The following is a 20,750-nucleotide window of genomic DNA, read 5'->3' as shown; positions in this document are numbered from 1 at the left end:
AACAGGGCTTACTGTACAAATGAAACTAGCTGACACTTTAATAGTTAAAAAGGACACCCAAATCATGCATCAGAAGAGTAATTTGAATGTGTGGATTTCAACTCAGAAAAGTGACTTGGACAACTTTCTATTGTGGACCTACAAAAGACATGTGTTATATTTATAAAGGAGTTTATGAGAAAAGATGAAGATCAAATGAAAAGAAATCAGCTACTTAAAGGAATAAAGATCAAGATTTTTGAAAGGAGGATCATAAAGTTGACTTTTTCAATCAAGGATTTTTTAATATATATATTGTACATGTGTGTAAGATTTTTTTTTTGTATTTTTAGAGACAGTGGATAGGCTATGGTGTTAAAATTAAAGGACAGTGTTAAGCTTGCGAAGGACTTTCTGAGAGGAAATACCGAAAAAATGATAAATTAATATGAGGGAGAGTATTTGAAGGGATTAAAGATCAAGATTTTCAATATGTTGTTATTTCTGGTAGCTTTTAATGGAATTTTTCTTAAGTCTGAATGACAAGGCTTTAAGGATTTGTTTATAGAAATGAGATATGATATGGGAAGGAACTTTTGTTGTTGTATTTTTAGAGAAAATTATAAATTACTGGGTTAATTAAAGGAAAGGAACTCCTTTAGGAAAGGAAAACAAGTTGGTTTACTTTTTAAGATTTTGTGTGTGTGTGTGTGTGTGTGTGTGTGTGTGTGTGTGTGTGTGTGACTAACTGAATGGATTTTTGCTCATTGAGTAATGAGGCTATATTATTTGCTAATAGATAAAAAGATGAGATATAGGATGAAGAGATTTTTGGCTGAAATGTAAGAGAAATTAAAATGCTAAACTCTTGTGCAATTACTTTATATCCATTCCAATCAAAAGTGATCTATAAGAATAACAGTGGAATGTGTTTTTCTTTGTAAACTCCTACATAATTGTTTGTTTTGTAAATCTTTAATACAATCTTTCCCCTTCTTGCCTACAAATTATTTTTTGTCATTCTTTAAAAATAAATTTAAAAGAACAAGTTTTGTTCCCCTTCCCTTCCCAATAGCACATACCACGGGCATGAATCTTATTTGTTTTGATCTAAACATTCAGATCAAAAGGAAGCTACTGAGGCCAAACAAAATTGTATTTAATGAAATTAAATCAAAATAAAAGTAAATATTTACTACCTATGTATTCATTAAGTACCTTTTCTTGTCACGCTGGATTTAATCATGTAGTGATTTTTAGAGAGCTGCTAGGGTTACATACAAAGCCTGGAGCTGTAAGCAACTCTGTGACCATACATTTGAGAATCTTTTCCCATGTACTACAAATGTGTGGGCACAGGTTATGAGAAGACTCCATTTGGACACACACATAACTGTGCCAAAGATTTGTTATATGTAGAAGAACAAGCACAGCTGGGGGGCAGAATTAAACATGACACCAGTTTAGAGTCCTTGCATTAGCGCAAGAGATCCAACTCCACCTCCCTATAAATGCCACTGGCCCTTATCTAGTGCCAGTTAGCGCTGACTGTTAATTGACTAGATTCTTGTGTATCAATAAATTGTTTATGTTGTAATCTACCCAATGGTACTGGTTCTTTGTGCCTGATTTGGATAGAATCAAGTTTATATAGATCTATAATTTAAAACAGATGTTAACCTGGAACTATCAGCTGTTAAGTGTAAAGTAGGACAACAAGACCTTATATTAATATGATAGCTAAATAAAAAAAGATATTTATCAAAGCAAAGAATCAGGACCATTCGTAAAGTTGCAGCATAGATTTATACAAACCTATGCGCAAGAATCCAGTCAACTGATGGTCAACACTAAATTGATTCTAGTTAAGAATTAAAGATTCTAAACTGATGACATGTTTAACTCCACCCACCAGCTCTGCTTGCTTTTCTCCTACATCATATTACTGAAATGACCACATGTGATTCTGGAGCCCACTACTCCAACAGCTAACACTACTGCACTACTGTCTGTTATGTTACTTGAGCAGATGAACAAATAATTCTAGTATCTATGATCTTAAATCTTTTTTTTACCAGCATTTAGAATCTGAGACACATCACAGTCCTGCTTCTATGGTATTATTCATTTTTAACTTGGAGTCCTGTTTATTTACCTGTAATGTGCAACCAAACACACCAACCATCAACATGGCAACAGAAAGGTAGTCTGTAAATACATCCCACCATGGCTTCAAAACACGGAAGGCTGGCTGCTGTTCAGAGAACTGGCGGAATTCAGTAACAGGAATCATTGTTCTGAAAAAGAACAAAAGGGGAAATGTGTGAAATGGTTACTTTTTTTAATATGAAAACTATGTGATACTGTTTTGTTCAGTGCAACCCTAATATACATTCATACATATGGAGAGTCACTCAGTCTAGACAACATTTTCTAAAACTTGGCATCTTCCAGGTGTGTGAATTTCAATTCCCCAAATTCTTAGCAGTGGTGATATTGGGGGATTCTGTGCATGGAACACTATACATAAAGAGAGATGCCAGGGCAGGATAATCTAGAAGTGGTGATGGAATTTGAAGAACTATATAAGTATTAATGTTTTCCAAGTTTCTTACTGATCACATGATCTCCTAGGGCAGGGATGTCAAACTCGCATTGTCACGGCATTATCACGTGATACATTGTGACTTCCCCCTTTTGCTAAACTGGGTGTGGGCGTGGCCAGCATGTAACTTATCTGGCCCGTGGGCCACGAGTTTGACAGCCCTGTGCTAGGAGAATGATTGATTGCTCAAAGCCTCTTAAGAATGGAATTCATCAGACACTGCTTCAAAACTGGATATTCTTTCCATGACAAGCTAATCAAATCAGTGACCAGAATATCTGTATTCCAATCTGTCTGACTAGGCTTCTACCATCAACCTCTTCTACTCCTTACTTAACTTTTATAAATTCAAAATTCTGTTTTCACTCCCCTGATCTTCCTGAAGTGCCCCATTTCAGAATCAAGGGCCAGCCCAACTGGGGAGACTTCTATTAGTCATTGTGGTTGCAAGCCAAAAGTAGATGTAATAAATGCCAAATAGATAAGGATCAACAACAGGGCAGCAAATTTGTTTCCTAGTTGTTTTCTGCCAATTCAAAAATGAGTGAATAGCAATTTAACTCAGCAATAGGAAAGCCCCAGACTCTTCTTGCCCAGCAGCTATACGAGAAGAAAACAAATCAAGAACATACAGGACAGTCAATTAAGTTAGAAAGGAAGGCAGTTTCTTGGAAATATGACTGATGACTTAGCAGGAGCAAAGGGAAGGGAGCCAAGAGAATAAAAGCTTGGGACCTATTCTCTCTCTTTAACCATTAAACCACAATTTGAATAAACTACAACTGTCTGTGTTCATACAAAGATCCAAGTCTCAAATTATGTTTTTCAAACTTTGCACTCAAAATACCAAGCCAGTCAGATAAACCACATTGTAGGTTAGACCTCATGTGTAGCCACTCAAGAGAAAGGAATTCATATACTCAGAAAGAATTATTCATTTCTTAGTCTCCAATCCCACTCCCCAAAAGTAAATCTTAGACTCCACCCAAGAAATGCACAAATTATAGTGCTTTATACTCCGCAAGAAACAAACAAGCCTATCATTTCTTCTAGCTTTGCTTTCAGTCTTCCTATCTTGCACTCTAAGCTGTTATTTTAAAGTCTACCAGCCTAAAAACTTTGGTAATCAAATTATATATAAACCAATGTTTTGCCCACTTGCAAATCTCACCATGTCTTCTGACAGAATAAGCTCTATAGAAAAACAGCAGGATCTTTTATAGTACAAATGTTGCTCCTATCCCAATTAACTTGAATCTTCATCAGTTTTTCCCAAAATAACATTATACTCAACTCTCCAACTGAGTAAACGTAAGCACAAACATGGTTAATATTTGGTAATTAAAATCCTGGAAGAGGGCTTAAGTCAGGCTATATTACTCAAACGGGGATGAGTAATGAGGAACTCACATACACATCTATCTTGATTCTAAAATAGTCTCATCCTTGAATTCTGTTTTTTCCCCTAATTGGTCTCCATCACATAAATAAAGAAAAGCTATGAGGTTGGAAAGGAAGTAGAAGATAGCATTCCTTGAATGAAAGTCCAGGTTGAATTTCAAAAGATTGAGATGGCCTATGCACCAGAATATATTGTGAGTTAATTCATTTACTTACTGCACACCAGCAACTCAGGAATCACTCCTGGGTGAGGGTTTGAGATTGAAATAGGTTGAGTTGCACTTACAAAGTTGATTAGGAAGAACACAGAATAAGAAAAAGTGTTTGTGTGTGTATCTCAGTTTGCTTCAAGTTATACTGCATTATTAATAATTCCTGTGTGTATTTTCTTTTTTGTGACCACTGTACTGCTTTAGAACTCTTTCAGATGAGTCCAAGCTATCAGGCTCAGCAGTAAATCTCAGGTCTCCAGACACTTAATCCTTAATTCGGCTTTCAGCTAGACTTGGCTTGGCTATTGTGCCTGGCTATTCACCCAGACACAACTTAGCTAGACCAGTCTCTTTACTGCAGACAAAAACACAAGCACAATAGATGAGCAGGTACACCGCAGTGCAAAGAAGTCGGAGGTCTAGCTATCTTTTCTCCAAATTTAAACTGTAGGATTTTTTCCCCCACCTTTCTAAAGTGACAGAGTGCTTGACGGCTTGGGAAGATGGATGAGATATTAGAGCCAATCTCTAGCCCATAAGCCACTGGTTTCTGCTTCTGCAGCTTCAGCTCTTACACATAAGTCATTATACTATTCTCATTACATCTGATCTTAAGTAAGTGCTGAAATTGGCACAATCTCCCTTTTCCCTTATCTCCTGAGAAAACCGATTTTTCATCAGAGCAAACTCCTGAAATATACTACATCAAGATTTGGAAAGGATTGAGAAGTGGGTTACTTTGCAATCAAGTCCAATAATCCATACAGCTATTGTACAACTACAGGTAATCACTCAGAGTAATCACTCATTACTCAGAGTAATTAGGACTGCAGAAAAAACAATTACTACCAATCTGGCTTCAATCGAGGACTTCTATACTGCACGAGTCAAAAAGAGGGCTGTGAAAATATTTACAGAGTCCTCACATCCCGGACATAAACTGTTTCAACTCCTTTCCTCAAAATGACGCTATAGAGCATTGCACACCATAACAACTAGACACAAGAACAGTTTTTTCCCTGAAAGCCATCACTCTGCTAAACAAATAATTCTCTCAACACTGTCCAACTATTTATAAAGTCTGCACTACTACTATTAATCTTCTCATCACTCCTTATCGCCCATCCCCTCCAACTTGTGATTGTATGACTGTAACTTTGTTGCTTGTATCCTAATGATTTTTATTGACTGTTCCCTAGTATGATTTGATTGCTTATTGTACACTATGACTATTATTAAGTGTTGTACCTGATGGTTCTTGACTCTTGACGAATGTATCTTTTCTTTTATATACACTGAGAGCATTTGTACGAAGACAAATTCCTTGTGTGCCCAATCACACTTGTCCAATAAAGAATTCTATTCTGTTCTATTCTAATCCTTGATTTACAACAGTTCATTTACTGTGTGTTCAAAGTTACAATGGCACTGAATTTTTTTACACTTTTTCACACTTATGACTGTTGCAATTTCCCCATTATCACGTGATCAAAATTCAGACACTTGGCAGCTGACTTATATTTGTGATGGTTGCAGTGTCCCAAGTCATGTGAACACCTTTTGCAACCTTTTGACAAACAAAGCCAGATTCACTTAACAACTGTGTTACTAACTTAACAACTACTGTGATTCACTTAAAAACTGCAAGAAAGGTTGTAAAATGGGGCAAAACTCACTTAACAAATATTTCACTTAGCAACATAAATTTTGGGCTAATTGTGGTCGTAAGTCGAGGATTACCTGTACTGAAAGGGCATAGTCTGAAAACAAGCTCTTCTACTTGTTAAATATGTAAAAATATGATGAGGAAAAATATATGAACACAGTGCACATGAACAAGTTACAGGAATGGACAACAGAAGCTTGGTGAATAGCGAGAATCCCCTCCCTTCCAGTTTGTCATATAAAAATAGTACTGAAATCTTGGGAAGTACTGTGGAAATTTTGTGCAATGGATCCCTTGATGCCATTTTTTCAGGAAAATGTAAATTTTGCACAACACACACACACACACAAATCATAGCATGGGGACATAATGAGCTGTTAGCCACTTCCCGAGGACTCTGTCAAATTTGTGTACACAGAGCATAGGATACACAAATTTGTACATAAAAACTTATAAATGCAAGCTTCCCTAAAGGATCTGCAAAGCCATTACTTCTGGCTTAATGCCTGAATTGATTTCAGAAAACCATTTGGGGATAGTTGGTAATTCGAGGAAGTGGAAATTTTTGAATCCCCACCAAAGTTATGATTCCACATAATATCAGGGGGCATAATTAAACCCATAAATGGAGTACTTTAGTTCTTTGGGATTTTGACTATAGGCAGCAGGTGAGAAGATTACATGACAAAATGTTCTTTCTTAATAAAGAAACAGAACGTGAAGGAAAAGTCAAGAGATTTTTCTTATCTTCTTTTTCTGTCTACTGTGTGTGACTCATGATAGGTCTGCATAGAAGCAATCTGAAATAGTGTAGTCTGGTAATAGAAACACCACATTATTCATTGTTTAGAAGGACTGGTTGATTATTTTGTACGTTTGAAAGCTAAATGGAGTCAATTACTTTAAAGAGAAATGTAACAATATTATTAAAGTCCCAAAGATGCTTTTTCAAGAGGCAACTGGACTTGCTGTTTTTTTCTTTGAAGACGTTTCACTTCTCATCCAAGAAGCGACCCCATAATCTTGGATGAGAAGCAAAAAGTCTTCAAAGAAAAAACAGAAAGTCCAGTTGCCTCTTGAAAAAGTACCTTTGGGAACAACCATGATCTGAATGACTGAGAATCTTCAGACATTTAGCGATACACTTTGGGATGAACGTTGTTAAAGCATTTATTCTTTTTAGTTCACACTACATATTAAAGATAGGTGGGACATACTCCAGCAAGTATAAAATGCAGCCGGAATGTATGAACTTCCCATTTGTATTAAAACTGTACTGGAAAGTATTTGTGGTGGTTTGCTGACCAAGCACAATTTTTATTGCCTATCCCAACCCTAACCCTCCCCTAACCAAATAATCTCTAACCATTTTAGTATTACAATCACTTAATTTTTGAACAGATACATTAATAATCACATTGTTGGCTAACACAAAGGTCTTTTCCACACTAGGGATTTAGAACATCTCCTACAATTGTTCAACTATTGTGCCAAAACAACAACAGGGAAGCCAGGCTTTATATCACTTCAATGATGTTTGGGTGGTGCTGTGAAAACACTATAAATCGCTAGTATGGAAATGAGCTACATTTCTTAGAAACTTATAGAATCAGTTACTAAAAGGCACACAGCTAGATTACAGCTTGAAATAAACATCTATGTTGCTTCTTGTGATGTGAGTTTTATTTTCCACTCTGATCACCTTTGTTCCTCTCTAGGTTTATTTTTAAGACAAGGAAGAACCATTTACTGTAATAAGTAAGAAAAGTGATGTTCTGTAGAAAAGTGTTAATTAAATATAAATCTTTCTTTTTCTCAGCATCTGGTTTATATTTCAGAAGTTGCATGTCAAATCAAATGCTTGCATTTCTTTCAGGATGCCCTACAAATGCTATACGATGCTAAGGCGTCAGGTATAGTATCAATTATAAGTGCAACAATGAACCAGCCAACATAATTATTGTTACATCACAGTACTCCCCTGTTATAATACAAAACAAGCTCACTTTACTGTAATGTGCATATTGATTTATAATTCACAGGGTCATCTGGAAAAGTCACGAGGAGCAGCACGCAGAATGGCTTCCTGTTTGCGTCTTATAAATCATTTATCTCATTTATGAGATCAAGAGTCTTGTTTTAAAATTTATGGATTTGATCTACTATACAGTAAAACATGTGTGACAGCCAAGGATTATGTTTGAAGTGAATTTAAAATGGTAGCACCAATAGCTAATTAGATGACATATAAGTCAGGGATAAGCATTGTAACTTTGTAAATTGTATTATTTACTAACTACAATAGTTTAACTACTAGTAATTTATTTGTTACCTATTTTGGCTGGAAAAAGTAAAGCCATTACTTCTTGTTCACAATTATTCTTTACTTATTTCTTGTTTTCAATTGCAATATCCTCTTGTTAACTATTTAATATAATTTAACTTCTGGATCTGCTTAATTTAGCAAAATGGTCATTTTTCTTTTCTCTCTTTAGAAATTCTGGCTCATTCTACAGTAAAGCCAAATAATATTATCTACTATTATGATTGCAGGAGCTCTGTGGGATGATGAATATAAGAAACAGTGTTAGGTTTTGCAAGTACTTTCTGTTCAGAGCAGGATGATAAATGCTGGCAAGGCCAGCTTGTTTTACAGATTTGTATGTTTTTTGCCAACTTGTCATATAGTTGATGTGCAACCCATTTTTGTTGATCATAACTTGAACATTCCAAAGTTTAAAAACATCAACATTAAATGACATAGACTATAAATGCTTAAAATACAAAAATTTATTGTTGGAGAAACTCGAAAGCTTTTAAAAAATTGTTTAAAGATCAGCTTAATACCTCAAATTATTCACTTTTAAGCCAACAGGCCAAATTTCCTCCCTCAGAACACCAAAAAGAAACATCTCTAATCTTAGTAGCATCTGAATACTGCAAATGTTCATGGAACATCATATTTGGCCCACAGAGCAAAGCATTCCCCAAGGATTCTAGAATATTCCAGTGACATCAAATGTTATTTTCACATCAAGTGTTTGAACAATTTTTCAACCAGACCATATCTTTAGGGCAATTTGCTAATCTGGATATTTCCTTCTAAACATAAAGTATTACCTTATATAATACAAACATCAGAGAAACCTTGCACGTAAAAAAATTAGTATGAAATCCAGAAACATTTAAGTACTTGTCAATATTTGTTTCATTCTCTGTATTAGCCAATGCATATTCAAGATATCAGAAGTTATAAAGAATCATTTTAGATGATCAAGATTCATGAAGAAACATATTAAAAAGAAAACAGAACTAGACTAGAATTAAGGAATCCCAAATTTGAAAATGCATTTAAAATCAGAACGGGGAATCCTCACCTCTCAAAATAATCTACATTTCAAAGCTATTACAAAGATTACTAGGAGGTAATGGGCGTAACATACTATGCATATATTTTTTGCCCCACTGCAATTTCATGTAGGCAATTCTAGATAGCCCAGAGAGATTTTTAAAAATATTTTAATTAAAATATACCGTTTCTCCAACAATACGGCCTCCCCCAATAGGAAGTCCCAGCATGTTTTATAGGCATGAAATGAAATTAAGCCCCTCCCCCCAAATTAAGGCCTATATTAAAACATGCGAAATGGGGGGGATGGGGGGGGGCTTGCCGTTAGGAAGTACTTTTGTTGCACACTCGGATATGGTGCTGCCTGCGTTGACCCCGATACGAAGTGCCCCACCAACGCCGAGGTCAACATCCAAGCCGTCGTGGCCCGCCCGAAGATGCAAGGGGGGGGAATTAAGTCACCCCCGAAAAGACAGCCTAGCCATTTTTTTGAGGCTCAAAAAAAAATAAGACCCGGCCTTATTATATGAGAAACACGGTATTTATAGATAGATAGATAGATAGATAGATAGATAGATAGATAGATAGATAGATAGATAGATAGATAGATAGATAGATAGATAGATATAAAATACAAATGAAAATAAATGTATTAGGGAAATGAAAGAGAAAAATAGAGAAAGGAAAAGTATAGGGGAAAGGGAAAAAAGTACTGATTTCCAACATTTTAAGCTTAGTAGAATACAAAGTAAAATTATAACCTCGATTTTTTTACTTTTGCATATTTAGTAAATATTAGCCATTTCCATAGCAACAAACTAATTTAAACAGCAAATTCCAAAATCAAGATTTCATTTTTTTTTCTGTCTCAAGTACACATATTGCCCAGCTCCCAGATTACATTATCACTGCCGCAAGATAAAAACCAGGTCCAATGTGTGATACTTCCCCCAGGTCATTTGTTGGTACATCAGTAACTTTGGGTCAATGGCATGCTAGCCATGAACCCCTCTGTGGAGGAGACACTACTCAGTGTCCTGCATCCAAGGTCACTAAATTAAATTTCTATCAACCAAGAGTAATATACAGATTTCTCCAACTGAAGTCCTTAAAATTATATCATAATGCATGTCCAAAACAATATCAATAACAAATTGTTATTGATTTGTTATTGATAATAAATACCAACAAACTGAATTGGAAATTAAACAGTCTATACATCTAGCTGATTTGTCCAGACACTATCCTCTAAAAATGCAATTTAACTGACATATTTCAAAAGGTCTTCTTATCAAGACCTTTCCTTATAAGAAACGTTAATTTAAGACAAGGGTCTTCAAACTTGGCAAATTTAAGACTTGTGGACTTCAACTCCCAGAATTCTGAACTAACATGACTGAAGGAGGAATTCTGGGAGTTGAAGTCCACAAGTCTTAAAGCTGTCAAGTTTGAAGACCCCTGGTTTAAGAACACAGGGAGCTATGATTGATTTCCTGAAATATGGGTTTTTATATTAATGATACATTCTACCATGTCTACCCTTTTACAACTTGCCAGTAGCATTTTTACACACATGGATTAATAAAATAGTTCTTCAGGCATCCAATGCATCTTAGGCATTTATTTTCTTAAAAAGAAATTTGGACTCCAGAGTGTGATCCTATCTGTGCTCAGAAGTAAGTCCAACTGAGTTAGTATGAACTCATGCATAGAAAATGCATAAAGTTGTAGCAAGAGTGAGCATCATATTTGTTATTATTTCAGCTTTACAATAACAAATCTAGGAAGTAACTGAGCTGAAGATTGTAATAGGCTCGGAGTTGTTTGGTAAATTCCAGTTAAGTAGGAATTGAATCTTGGTCTCCTCATTTAATATCTTAACTTCTACACCCAATTTGCTTCTCTACAAATTAATTTAAATTATAATGTCTACAATTAGTTACAAGCACTGAAAATTCAAGGACTGTAGTTTCAACAAAACTGTAGGTTGGGACAAGAAACAATGGTTGGAAACTAATCAAGGAAAGAAGAAACCTGGAATTAAGGAGAAACCTCCTAGCAGTAAGAACAATTAACCAGTAGAACAGCTTGCCTTCAGAAGTTGTGGATGCTTCATCACTGGAGGTTTTAAAGAAAATTTCTCGTTCATCTCTTGCCTCCAACTGACATGAGTGTCCTGTTTCATCTGTGGATCTGCATTGGAAATCATTTCTGATTCCTTGTGTTTTAACTCTGCAGTACTCCACCTTCTAAGAATTAAGATAGAGAAACTGAATGAAAGGGGAGATCATACATACATTCTTCATCTGTTAGTTGGATTTTGGCATATCTTGTTCTTTAAAACCTCTTACTGTGGTTGTAAACAATGGTTTATGGCTCACCATGTTATTTGAATCCAGACAATTGTAGCTTATTACTCAAACCATGGTAAATATAATCCAGAGTTTAGTGTGATGCACGAAGCCCATGTAATGTACTATTTGAAATCCAAAGCTCTAAAATATTATGAAGTATGGAGAAACAAACAATATTGTTATGAATTTAGTGCTAAGTACCTTCAACCTACTACTATTCTACAATTCAGTATGCAACATCTCATAAAGTTGTAGATAATTAAAACACATACTGGGAATATTACAAACCGTGCCCAAAGTTATTTTTTATTCTTTTTAATATATGTATTGTTTACAACAGGTTTATATGATGTTTTTGTTTTAATATTTTAAAACATTAAAACTGTGAAAATAAATGCAGAGATAGACAAGAATTTTTTTTAAAAATACAACAAATTAAGAAGTCTGAAGTTTAGCATACTGCTGTAATTTAAAGTCGTTTTTTAGCAAGTTGATAGAAAAAGTTAATGGAGATAAAACATCTTGTTCTGGACACTCTGCCAAGACCAACTGTGTCATAAGGGCCACAGTTGTCAAAAAAAGATGAATCCTCGTGTGCTGAGCAGAATAACCTATTGTGAGTATTAGTGCTACTGGTTGGCAAAACACCCTTATTGATTGCACTCCTAAAATGCATTTCTCTGAACATGGTTTCTTAATACAGTAGCTTATATTTGATATGGTGGGATTTATTTCCCAGCCCATAGAGACAGGAATGTATTGTCTTTTAAAAATTGCTTTAAGAGAAACAGTAAATGAAAACAAAATGAAAAAACCAGAAAAAAAAATATTTATAGCAATTGAGTTAATCAGTATATACTGTATAAAAGCGAAATACCATTCACGCATCATCACAAAATCTCCAGAACCGTAAAGCCTACAAACTTGAAATTTGGCACGTATGTTCCACTTGGCTTCTAGGTGCTCACTAAGGAAGGATTTTTCAAAATGACCAGTATTTCGTATATTATTAACACGCTCTGATGCTAAGGAGTTCTACTCCCCCTCCCCATCTGAAAAAAAATCTGTTCCAAATGCAAAACACAAGCAGAGAGGAATTTCAGTTTCAAAGCACCTTTAGTATAGAACAGTTGAGCTAAGCCACGCCCAGGCTCTTTGCTGTCTCCTTCTTGCTCACACAGCAAATACTGTTTCACTTTCCAAACATACTGACTGGACTCTAGCCAGATGGATATTGGTAGGCAGAAGAATTTTTTCCCTTATTTTCCTCCCAAAAAACTAAGCCCGACCACATAGTTTCATAGCGAAGCACGGATATCAAGCTAGTAATTATATACTTATCTGATATAAATATTATTCAGGTACATAGATGTTAATTTCCCAATACATTTATTTAGCTATCTTTCTTTTTTTTAGTGTCCTTTGTATAAATGAGTTCCAACTTTCATTATATTTGTCCATACAAAATCTATATCTATAGGCAATTCGCTCATAAATTGCAATCATAATCCGATTTTCAATCCACTCAGTGATTGGAGTTATAGATAGGATTGTATTGTTACAAGGCTATAAGGTTTTTCTCATCATGAAAGAGTGCATTACTTCAAGAATTTGAAGCTCTAACCAAGAGAAGGTTCCCTCTGTCCTGCGAGAATACCTCACTGAATTGGGGATGGAGGCTATGTGATAGTTACTCATTGGTTTTCTCTGCTAAATGCCTTTTGTAACCTCTGCTTTCAACTTAAACATGCTTTCATTCCATACATCTCATATAACTTAATTCAAGAAACAGGAATATGGCATACAGTCAAGACAGCTCTAACTAGATAGAGGATGAAAACAATATCAATTTAAGCTATTCTTTTCAAAGAAGATTGTCAAAATTAATTACTTATGCTGAATGTAAACATGGTCTTAAATATTTGTGGAAAAATAGAATTAAAATAGTAAGGTACAAAGGTAGTTATTGCTAGATAATGTCCCTGGTAAAATATTTAACTGTGGAAAATATTCCAAGTAACATTGATTCATAATTTAATAAAATATATGCATATGTATGCACATATTACACAGACACAAACACCAAACCTAATTTACTTAAATATTACTGAGGAGTTCAATCCTATTTCATTAATTCTATTTACATATTTCAAAACATCATATGTTACTGGAGATACTTGGCTAAGGAATGGAACCTCACCCTGCAAGTTTCTTATGTGTATTTTATTCAGAAACAACTCACACTGTTCTTTGTATTCCCAGATGTACAGATAGTCCTCAACTTATGACATTTGTGTCAAAAATTTGTTGCTAAGGGAGGCATTTGTTAAGCGAGTTTTGCCCCATCTTATGACCTTTCTTGCCACAGTTGCTAAGTGAATCACTGCACTTGTTAAATTGATAAACAGTTGTTAAATTAAACTGGCTTCCCCATTGACTTTGCTTGTGAGAAGACTGCAAAAGCTAATCACATGACCATGGGACACTGCAACTATCATAAATGTGAGTCAGTTGCTAAGCGCCTGAATTTTGATCACAGGACCATGGGCAACGGTGGTAAGAGTGAAAAATGGTCATAAGTCACTTTTTCAATGCTATTGTAACTGTTGTAAATTGAGGACTACCTGTACACAGAACTATACTTCTACTTCTCTGGCTTTTTTATGGAAAGTATTCCAAGCAAAATGTTTTTGATCAAGAATAAGACAGTCAAAATGTAAATCTTAATTCTCCCACCTCACAATACACAGAGAAGATCATCATCCCTGCATCCTAATATTGGAACAGAACTGCTTCCCGTAATAATTTATCTTCATCATGTACTATTTTGTCTAAAATTAAGCTGCTGAAATTCTTGACTTAAAAGGATTCACTTTTGTCATTACATGCAGACTTACCACACTAACAAACTCACAAAAGTAGTGGCAATCAATGCCCTTCCGGAATATTATATTACCAGAAGTCATAACCAAAAGCTAAAGATAAGCTACGGAAAGAAGCCTTTTGATGCATCATCATGCACACTTCCAGTGAGAGCAAATTTGATTCCCTGTCTGTTCAGCAAAAACCCAAAATAGTTACTCATACTTGTGATTTAAGTGGAATACTTTGAACTATAGGTAGTCCTTGACTTACGATTGCTTGCTTAGGGCTAGCACGAAACATCCATTGCAGACAATGGGTTCACTTAACAACTATGGTAATTGCTTTACAACACAAAAAAGCCACATAAAATGTCATAAAATCAGGTCCATCAAACGGCTATCATGACATATGATGAAAATTCTTGACTCCATTGCCGTTTTAAGTTGACTTACGGCTATCATGACATATGATGAAAATTCTTGACTCCATTGCCGTTTTAAGTTGAGGATTATCTGCATTTAGGCCACGGGTTCCCAACTGGGGGTGCTTGCACCCTCTAGGGATGTGAGACGATATTCCAGGGAATGCAAAAACTTGGGTTTAGAAGTTTCAAAATTATAGTGTATTAGCATAATTATATGCATATAATTATTTACTTTTGTAAGGGGTGAGAGAATATATCAGAAGCGTTCTAGGGGTACGAGGTATAGGAAAAGGTTGGGAACCCCTGATTTAGGCTGATTCAAAGCATCGCCATGCACAGTTCCAATCTAGTAGGCAGAATATACTTCTGTAATGAATGGCAGAGGTTACATACAACTTTCTTACTCTTCCAACTATATAATGTGTATCCTAGGAAGTAAAAATGTGCCAGGACCGCACACAGATCCTTTATTCTTACCTTCTCTTGCTTGAGCAATGCAAGTTAGCCCAAACAATTATGGCTTGCTTCCAAACCAGAATTGGAAATACGAGAGCTATCCACAAAATAGATTACGTTTTCATCTGTAGCAAGAAGGGGCGGAGCTAGCGTGGTCATCTTTGGTCTGTGCGTCCGCCGCTCAGTCTGCATCTAGTCGTGCTAGTGGGAGGTTCGTATCGTTGCCCGTTATTTCACAGCAAATGTTTGAAATGTGTGCTGCAATTGAAAATCCCACGAGTTGTGAGGTGCGATCAGTGATAAGGTTTTTGTTGGCAAAAAACCATAATTTTTGAATAATTGAAATTTTTCGGCAACTGTGTGAAGTGTACGGGGACAACATCATCACTGAAGGTGGAGTGCGCCAATGGTGCATTAAGTTTAAAAATGGTCGAACTAACGTTCATGATGAACAGCGGAGCGGACGTCCGAGCATTGTGACTGATGAACTGGTCCGCCCTACAGCCCCGATCTTGCACCAAGCGACTACCACTTGTTTCCGAGGATGAAGACCTGGCTTGGAACACAGCGCTTTGACGACGACGCGGAACTGCGGGCGGGCGTGACTGACTGGCTCAAATCTCAGGTGGCTGAATTATATGACAATGGAATTACAAAGCTTGTTCACCGCTATGATAAGTGCCTCAATTTGTTCGGTGAATATGTTGAAAAGTAGTATTTAAGTGTCACTTTCAAGTGTATATAATAAATTTTTTTCCCTACACTTTGTTTTTTTTCTATCGCAAAATGGAATCTATTTTGTGGATAGCCCTCGTATATTTGAAGTGGATCTTAATTTCTGTCCTGAACCAAACTACTGGGTAGATTCACATATATCACCGGGTTCTCAGTCTCTTAGAACAAGGGCTCCCATCCCCAACCCCCGGGTCCTGGACCAGTACCAGTCCATGGCTTGTTAGGAACTGGTCTACAAAAGCAATGTAACTGAGGACTAACTGAATAAAAGGTACTTATGACCCAATTCCATAGTTCCAAAATAACATGTGACCACAGTTTGGGTGCTTGGCAAACAGCCTGCATTTACAGCCATTTGCAGCATCCCATGTTCACTTACTGAGCACTGCAAAAAAAAAGTACTAAAATTGGGTTGGTTATATAATGATCCACTTTACAACCATCACAACCTACGACCCTCATTAGGAGAGACCATTATGGTCATAAGTCAAGATACCACCTGTAAAATATCTTGGGGCAAATGCAGAATCTTGAAAACTGTTAATAACAATTTCTCAGCTTCACGTATAGTAAATTAATTGCAGTAGAGACTTTTTGAATATTTTCAGCAATGTCTTCCCAGATTTCTCTTCACTGGCTGAGTTGTAGTTTATGTCAGAAGCTGTCAACTGAGAACTGGGTGGGTCTGCCTTCCCTTCCTTTCTCAACTTCCTCACAATCTCTCCCACACCTGTAAGAAAGAACCCCACTTCAGAACAGCATGCTACGTAACTGATTCAGCTACTGGCATTTCTGCCTAACATTGAAAAAGATCTATCTGAAACCAAGGGCTTCAAGGGAAATTAACACTAACTGAAATGTGCACCCGTTTCGTCTAGTGTTTAAGGCACTAGGCTCGAAACCAAGAGACTCTGAATTCTCACCCTGCCTTAGGCATGAAAGCCGGCTGGGTGATTTTGGCCCAATCATTCTCTCTCAGCCAAACCCACCTCCCGTGATAGCCGTGGGGAAAATAGGAGGAGGAAAGAGTGTTCACTACCTTGAATTATTTATTAAAAAAAATAAAAATAAAGGCAGGATAAAAATAAATAAATAAATAAAAAGCCAGTCTTCATATAAGACAATTTCTTTGCTGCACCTTGAGCAGAAAAAAAACTGTACATGAGCTACGATAATCTGAATAGAATGGGCGTTGGTTCTTACCTGATACGCCCTTCTCGGCGAGCCGCAAGGAGCATCCAGAGACTGGGATGTGCTTCCGAGTCCTCTTCTTGCAGGCTGAGCTTTAGATGAGGAAACGCTCCGCCCCTCACGTGACATCGCGGAGCGCCTCCCCAGTTTTTGCGATAACGAGAAGAGAGGTTATTGATTCTTTCTAATCTACTATTGGCTCCTTGGCTGAAGAAAAGCCCCCACCAGACGGAGAAATTAGGGTGGGGCTGGATGCTCCTTGCGGCTCGCCGAGAAGGGCGTATCAGGTAAGAACCAACGCCCATTCTCCTCGAGCCGCTCGGAGCATCCAGAGACTGGGACATACCAAAGCTGGGCTGTCCACGGGTGGGACTCCGTCTGGCCCGAAGGCCCCTCCGGATCACTGATGACCCTCTGTAAGACCCGTCGGCCAAAAGAGGCCTCCGCTGAGGCGTACGTATCTATTTTATAATGTCTGATAAACGGGGACGGAGAGGACCAGGTGGCTGCCCGACAAATGTCAGCGATGGGGGCTTGTGTGGCCCAGGCCGCCGAGGTGGCTGCACTTCTGGTGGAATGGGCGGTTATCCCACCCGGAGCGGGCAGAGAATGGGAAAGGTAGCACCTGCAATAGTAGCCCTGATCCAGCGACTGATGGTGGAAGGGGAAACCTTAAGCCCCATTGACCTGGGTTGAAAGGATAGGAAGAGGGATTCCGACCTTCGCATGGATTGAGTGCGCTTAATATAAATATGCAAGGCCCTTCTAACATCTAGGGTGTGCCAGAGGACCTCCCTGCCCTGGAGGGCCTGGGGCAGAAATTTGGTAAAATCAGTTCCTGTGACCTATGGAAGGGAGAGTTAACTTTGGGTAGAAAGGTAGGGTCGGGACGAAGGACCACCCGGTCTGCGTGGAACACGCATAGATCGCTCCTGACTGACAGAGCTGCTAATTCCGAAACTCGACGAGCAGAAGTAATAGCTACTAGAAAAACTACCTTGAAGGTGAGAAACTGCAGGGATGACTCCCTCAAAGGCTCGAACGGGGACGTGTAAGAGAAACGAGGACCTTGTTGAGGTCCCATGTGGGGAACCTGTGAACGGTAGGAGGGCACAGGTTGGTGGCGCCCCAAGGAAAGATCTAACCCTGGGGTGGTGAGAAAGGGAACCGTAGTTATCACAGGAGACCACGGTTGAGAGAGCAGAAACTTGCCGCCTCAGGGTGTTAGGTGCGAGCCCCTTGCGAAGACCCTCCTGAAGAAATTCCAGGATCTGTGCCACCGAGGAGAGAGGGGATTAACCTGAGACCCGCTACACCACTTGCAGAACCCTTTCCAAGTGGCATCATAAATTGGTGGTGGAAGGGCGCCTGGCGCGCAAAATAGTGTCGATGACTTGAGTTGAAAGATTCTCAGAAGTCAGACGGATCCGCTCAACCTCCAGACGGCTAACTGGAGCCATTGAGGCTCCGGATGCAGAAGGGGCCCCTGAGAGAGGGAGACCTTGTCCGGGGATCCTCCATGGGGCGCTACTGATAAGATGCGGAGATCCGCAAACCACGGTCGCCTGGGCCAATAGGGAGCCACCAGGAGAAGTTCTGCCCTCTCCTGAATGAGTTTTTGAACTACTCTGGGAACTAACGGGAGCGGAGGGAAGGCATATAGGAGCCCTGGGGCCATGGGCAACGCAGAGCGTTGTGATTCTCCGACCTGTGAGACGGATACCGGGAGAAGAACCGTGGAAGCTGAGTGTTGGTCGGGAAGCGAAGAGGTCCACCACCGGAAGGCCGAATATTCTGGACGCTTCCTCGAAAAGGGATGGATGGAGACGCCATTCCGCCTGGTCCACCGTGGCCCTGCTCAGCCAGTCCGCCTGAGTATTGTCTACTCCGGAGATGTGTTCGGCTTTTAAAGATAGGAGGTTGGATTCTGCCCAGCGGCAAAGGCGCCGGCTTCCCTCATTAGCTGGATGGACTGGGTGCCCCTTGCTTGTTGATATGGGCCTTGGCCGTGACGTTGTCCGTGAGCACGAGAACGTGATGATTGCGGATCTGAGGAAAGCTGCGCAGGGCCAGAAGGACGGCGTGAAGCTCTAGCCAATTGATGCTGCACCCCTGCTCGGTCAGCGACCATTTGCCCTGTGCAGAGATCGAGTCGAGATGAGCGCCCCAACCGGATAGGCTTGCGTCCGTAGTGACGGTGAGTCGTTGAGGTTCCGCGAATAGGTGGCCTCTGTTGATGGCGGGATTGGTCCACCAGAGAAGAGACGTGAGGACCTTTGGAGGGACCCTGACCTTGACCCTCGAGTTGCTTCTTCCGGATCGTTGGAACGGGAGCAGGAACCATTGGAGGGATCTGCTGTGTAGACGAGCCCAGGGAATAATGGAGATGCATGATACCATTTTGCCCAACAATTTAGAGAGGTCCAACAAGGCCACCCTCCTTGAACGCCTGATCTGATTGACCAGGGCTTGAATGCTAAGGAACCTCTCCGGAGAGAGGAAAACTCTCTGTGACACCGAATCAATTATGGCCCCCAAGTGGTTAATTCGAGTAGAAGGGGTAAGTTGGCTCTTTTGCCAATTGACTAGAAAACCGTGTGCCCGTAAGGCGGAGAGGGTGACCCTGGTATCCCTGACTGCCTGGGATTTGGACGGGGAGAGAATAAGAATATCGTCCCAAGTAGCAGTGGAGGCGGACGGAACGGTCCTGAGATGGGCCGCCAGGGCCGCCAGGACCTTGGTGAAGGTCCGGGGCCGAAGCCAGACCGAAGGGTAGGGCCACGTATTGATAATGAAGGTTATTATGGCAGAACCTGAGGAATTTGTAATGGGAGGGCCTGATTGGAATGTGGAGGTATGCCTCCGACAGATCTATGGAAGATAACCAGTCTCCCGCCTGGTGCCTAAGAGAATTGATTGCAAGGTGTGCATCTTGAATCTACGCTGGATGAGGTGACGGTTGAGCCGTTTCAAGTCTAGGATGGCTCTCCAACCCCCAGAGTGTTTGGGCACCACAAAGAGATGGGAGTAAAAACCCTTTCCCTTCTGGGCCGGAGGGACAGGTTGAATGGCCTGGATGTCAAGAAGATGATGGATGGCTGCATCCATTAGAGCCCGTTTGGAGGGATCCCTTGAGGAGGGGATGGGATAAAACAATCAGGGGCGGACCTGAACTCCAGGGCGAGACCAAACCTGATTGTGTCCCTAACCCATGCATCGGAGGTGGATATGTCCCATTGGGCGGCGAAATGGCTGAGGCGGCCGCCAATGGGGAGGGAGGAAGAGGATCTACCTTCTACGGTAGGGCCTTCCTCCCGATCCCGGAATGGTCTCTTGTAGCCGCCACCGCGTCTGGTTCTGTCACCTGGGTCCGAGCGGTCCTGGGACCGGAAGGAAGGAGGTCTAGGGTATCTGGGCGGGAAGGGGGTTGGTAGAAGGGGCGGGGAAGCTCCTCCGAAAGGGCTGGGGGCCCCTGGTCTCCGATCTTCGAAAAAGGGAGGGCAAATACTTTCT

The 20,750-nt window shown here is 39.4% G+C and overlaps 1 protein-coding gene across 1 annotated transcript in view; it reads right to left on the bottom strand.

Moving 5' to 3' along the window:
• Positions 1-20,750, bottom strand: part of LRRC8C (leucine rich repeat containing 8 VRAC subunit C) — a 34,704-nt gene that overhangs the window by 6,656 nt on the left and 7,298 nt on the right. Inside the window, exon 2 of the mRNA XM_026674126.2 lies at positions 2,135-2,276. Within this exon, the coding sequence (XP_026529911.1) occupies positions 2,135-2,272 (138 nt within the window). The 5' untranslated portion in view covers positions 2,273-2,276. The remainder of the gene's footprint in view (positions 1-2,134; positions 2,277-20,750) is intronic.

Source organism: Notechis scutatus, chromosome 3 (genome assembly GCF_049901735.1).
Source record: "Notechis scutatus isolate UNSWTSFEM ecotype Mainland chromosome 3, rNotScu1.2, whole genome shotgun sequence".
Taxonomy (NCBI): Eukaryota; Metazoa; Chordata; class Lepidosauria; order Squamata; family Elapidae; genus Notechis; species Notechis scutatus.
The sequence above is the reverse complement of the archived record's forward strand: the minus strand, read 5'-3'. Positions and strand labels throughout refer to the sequence as shown.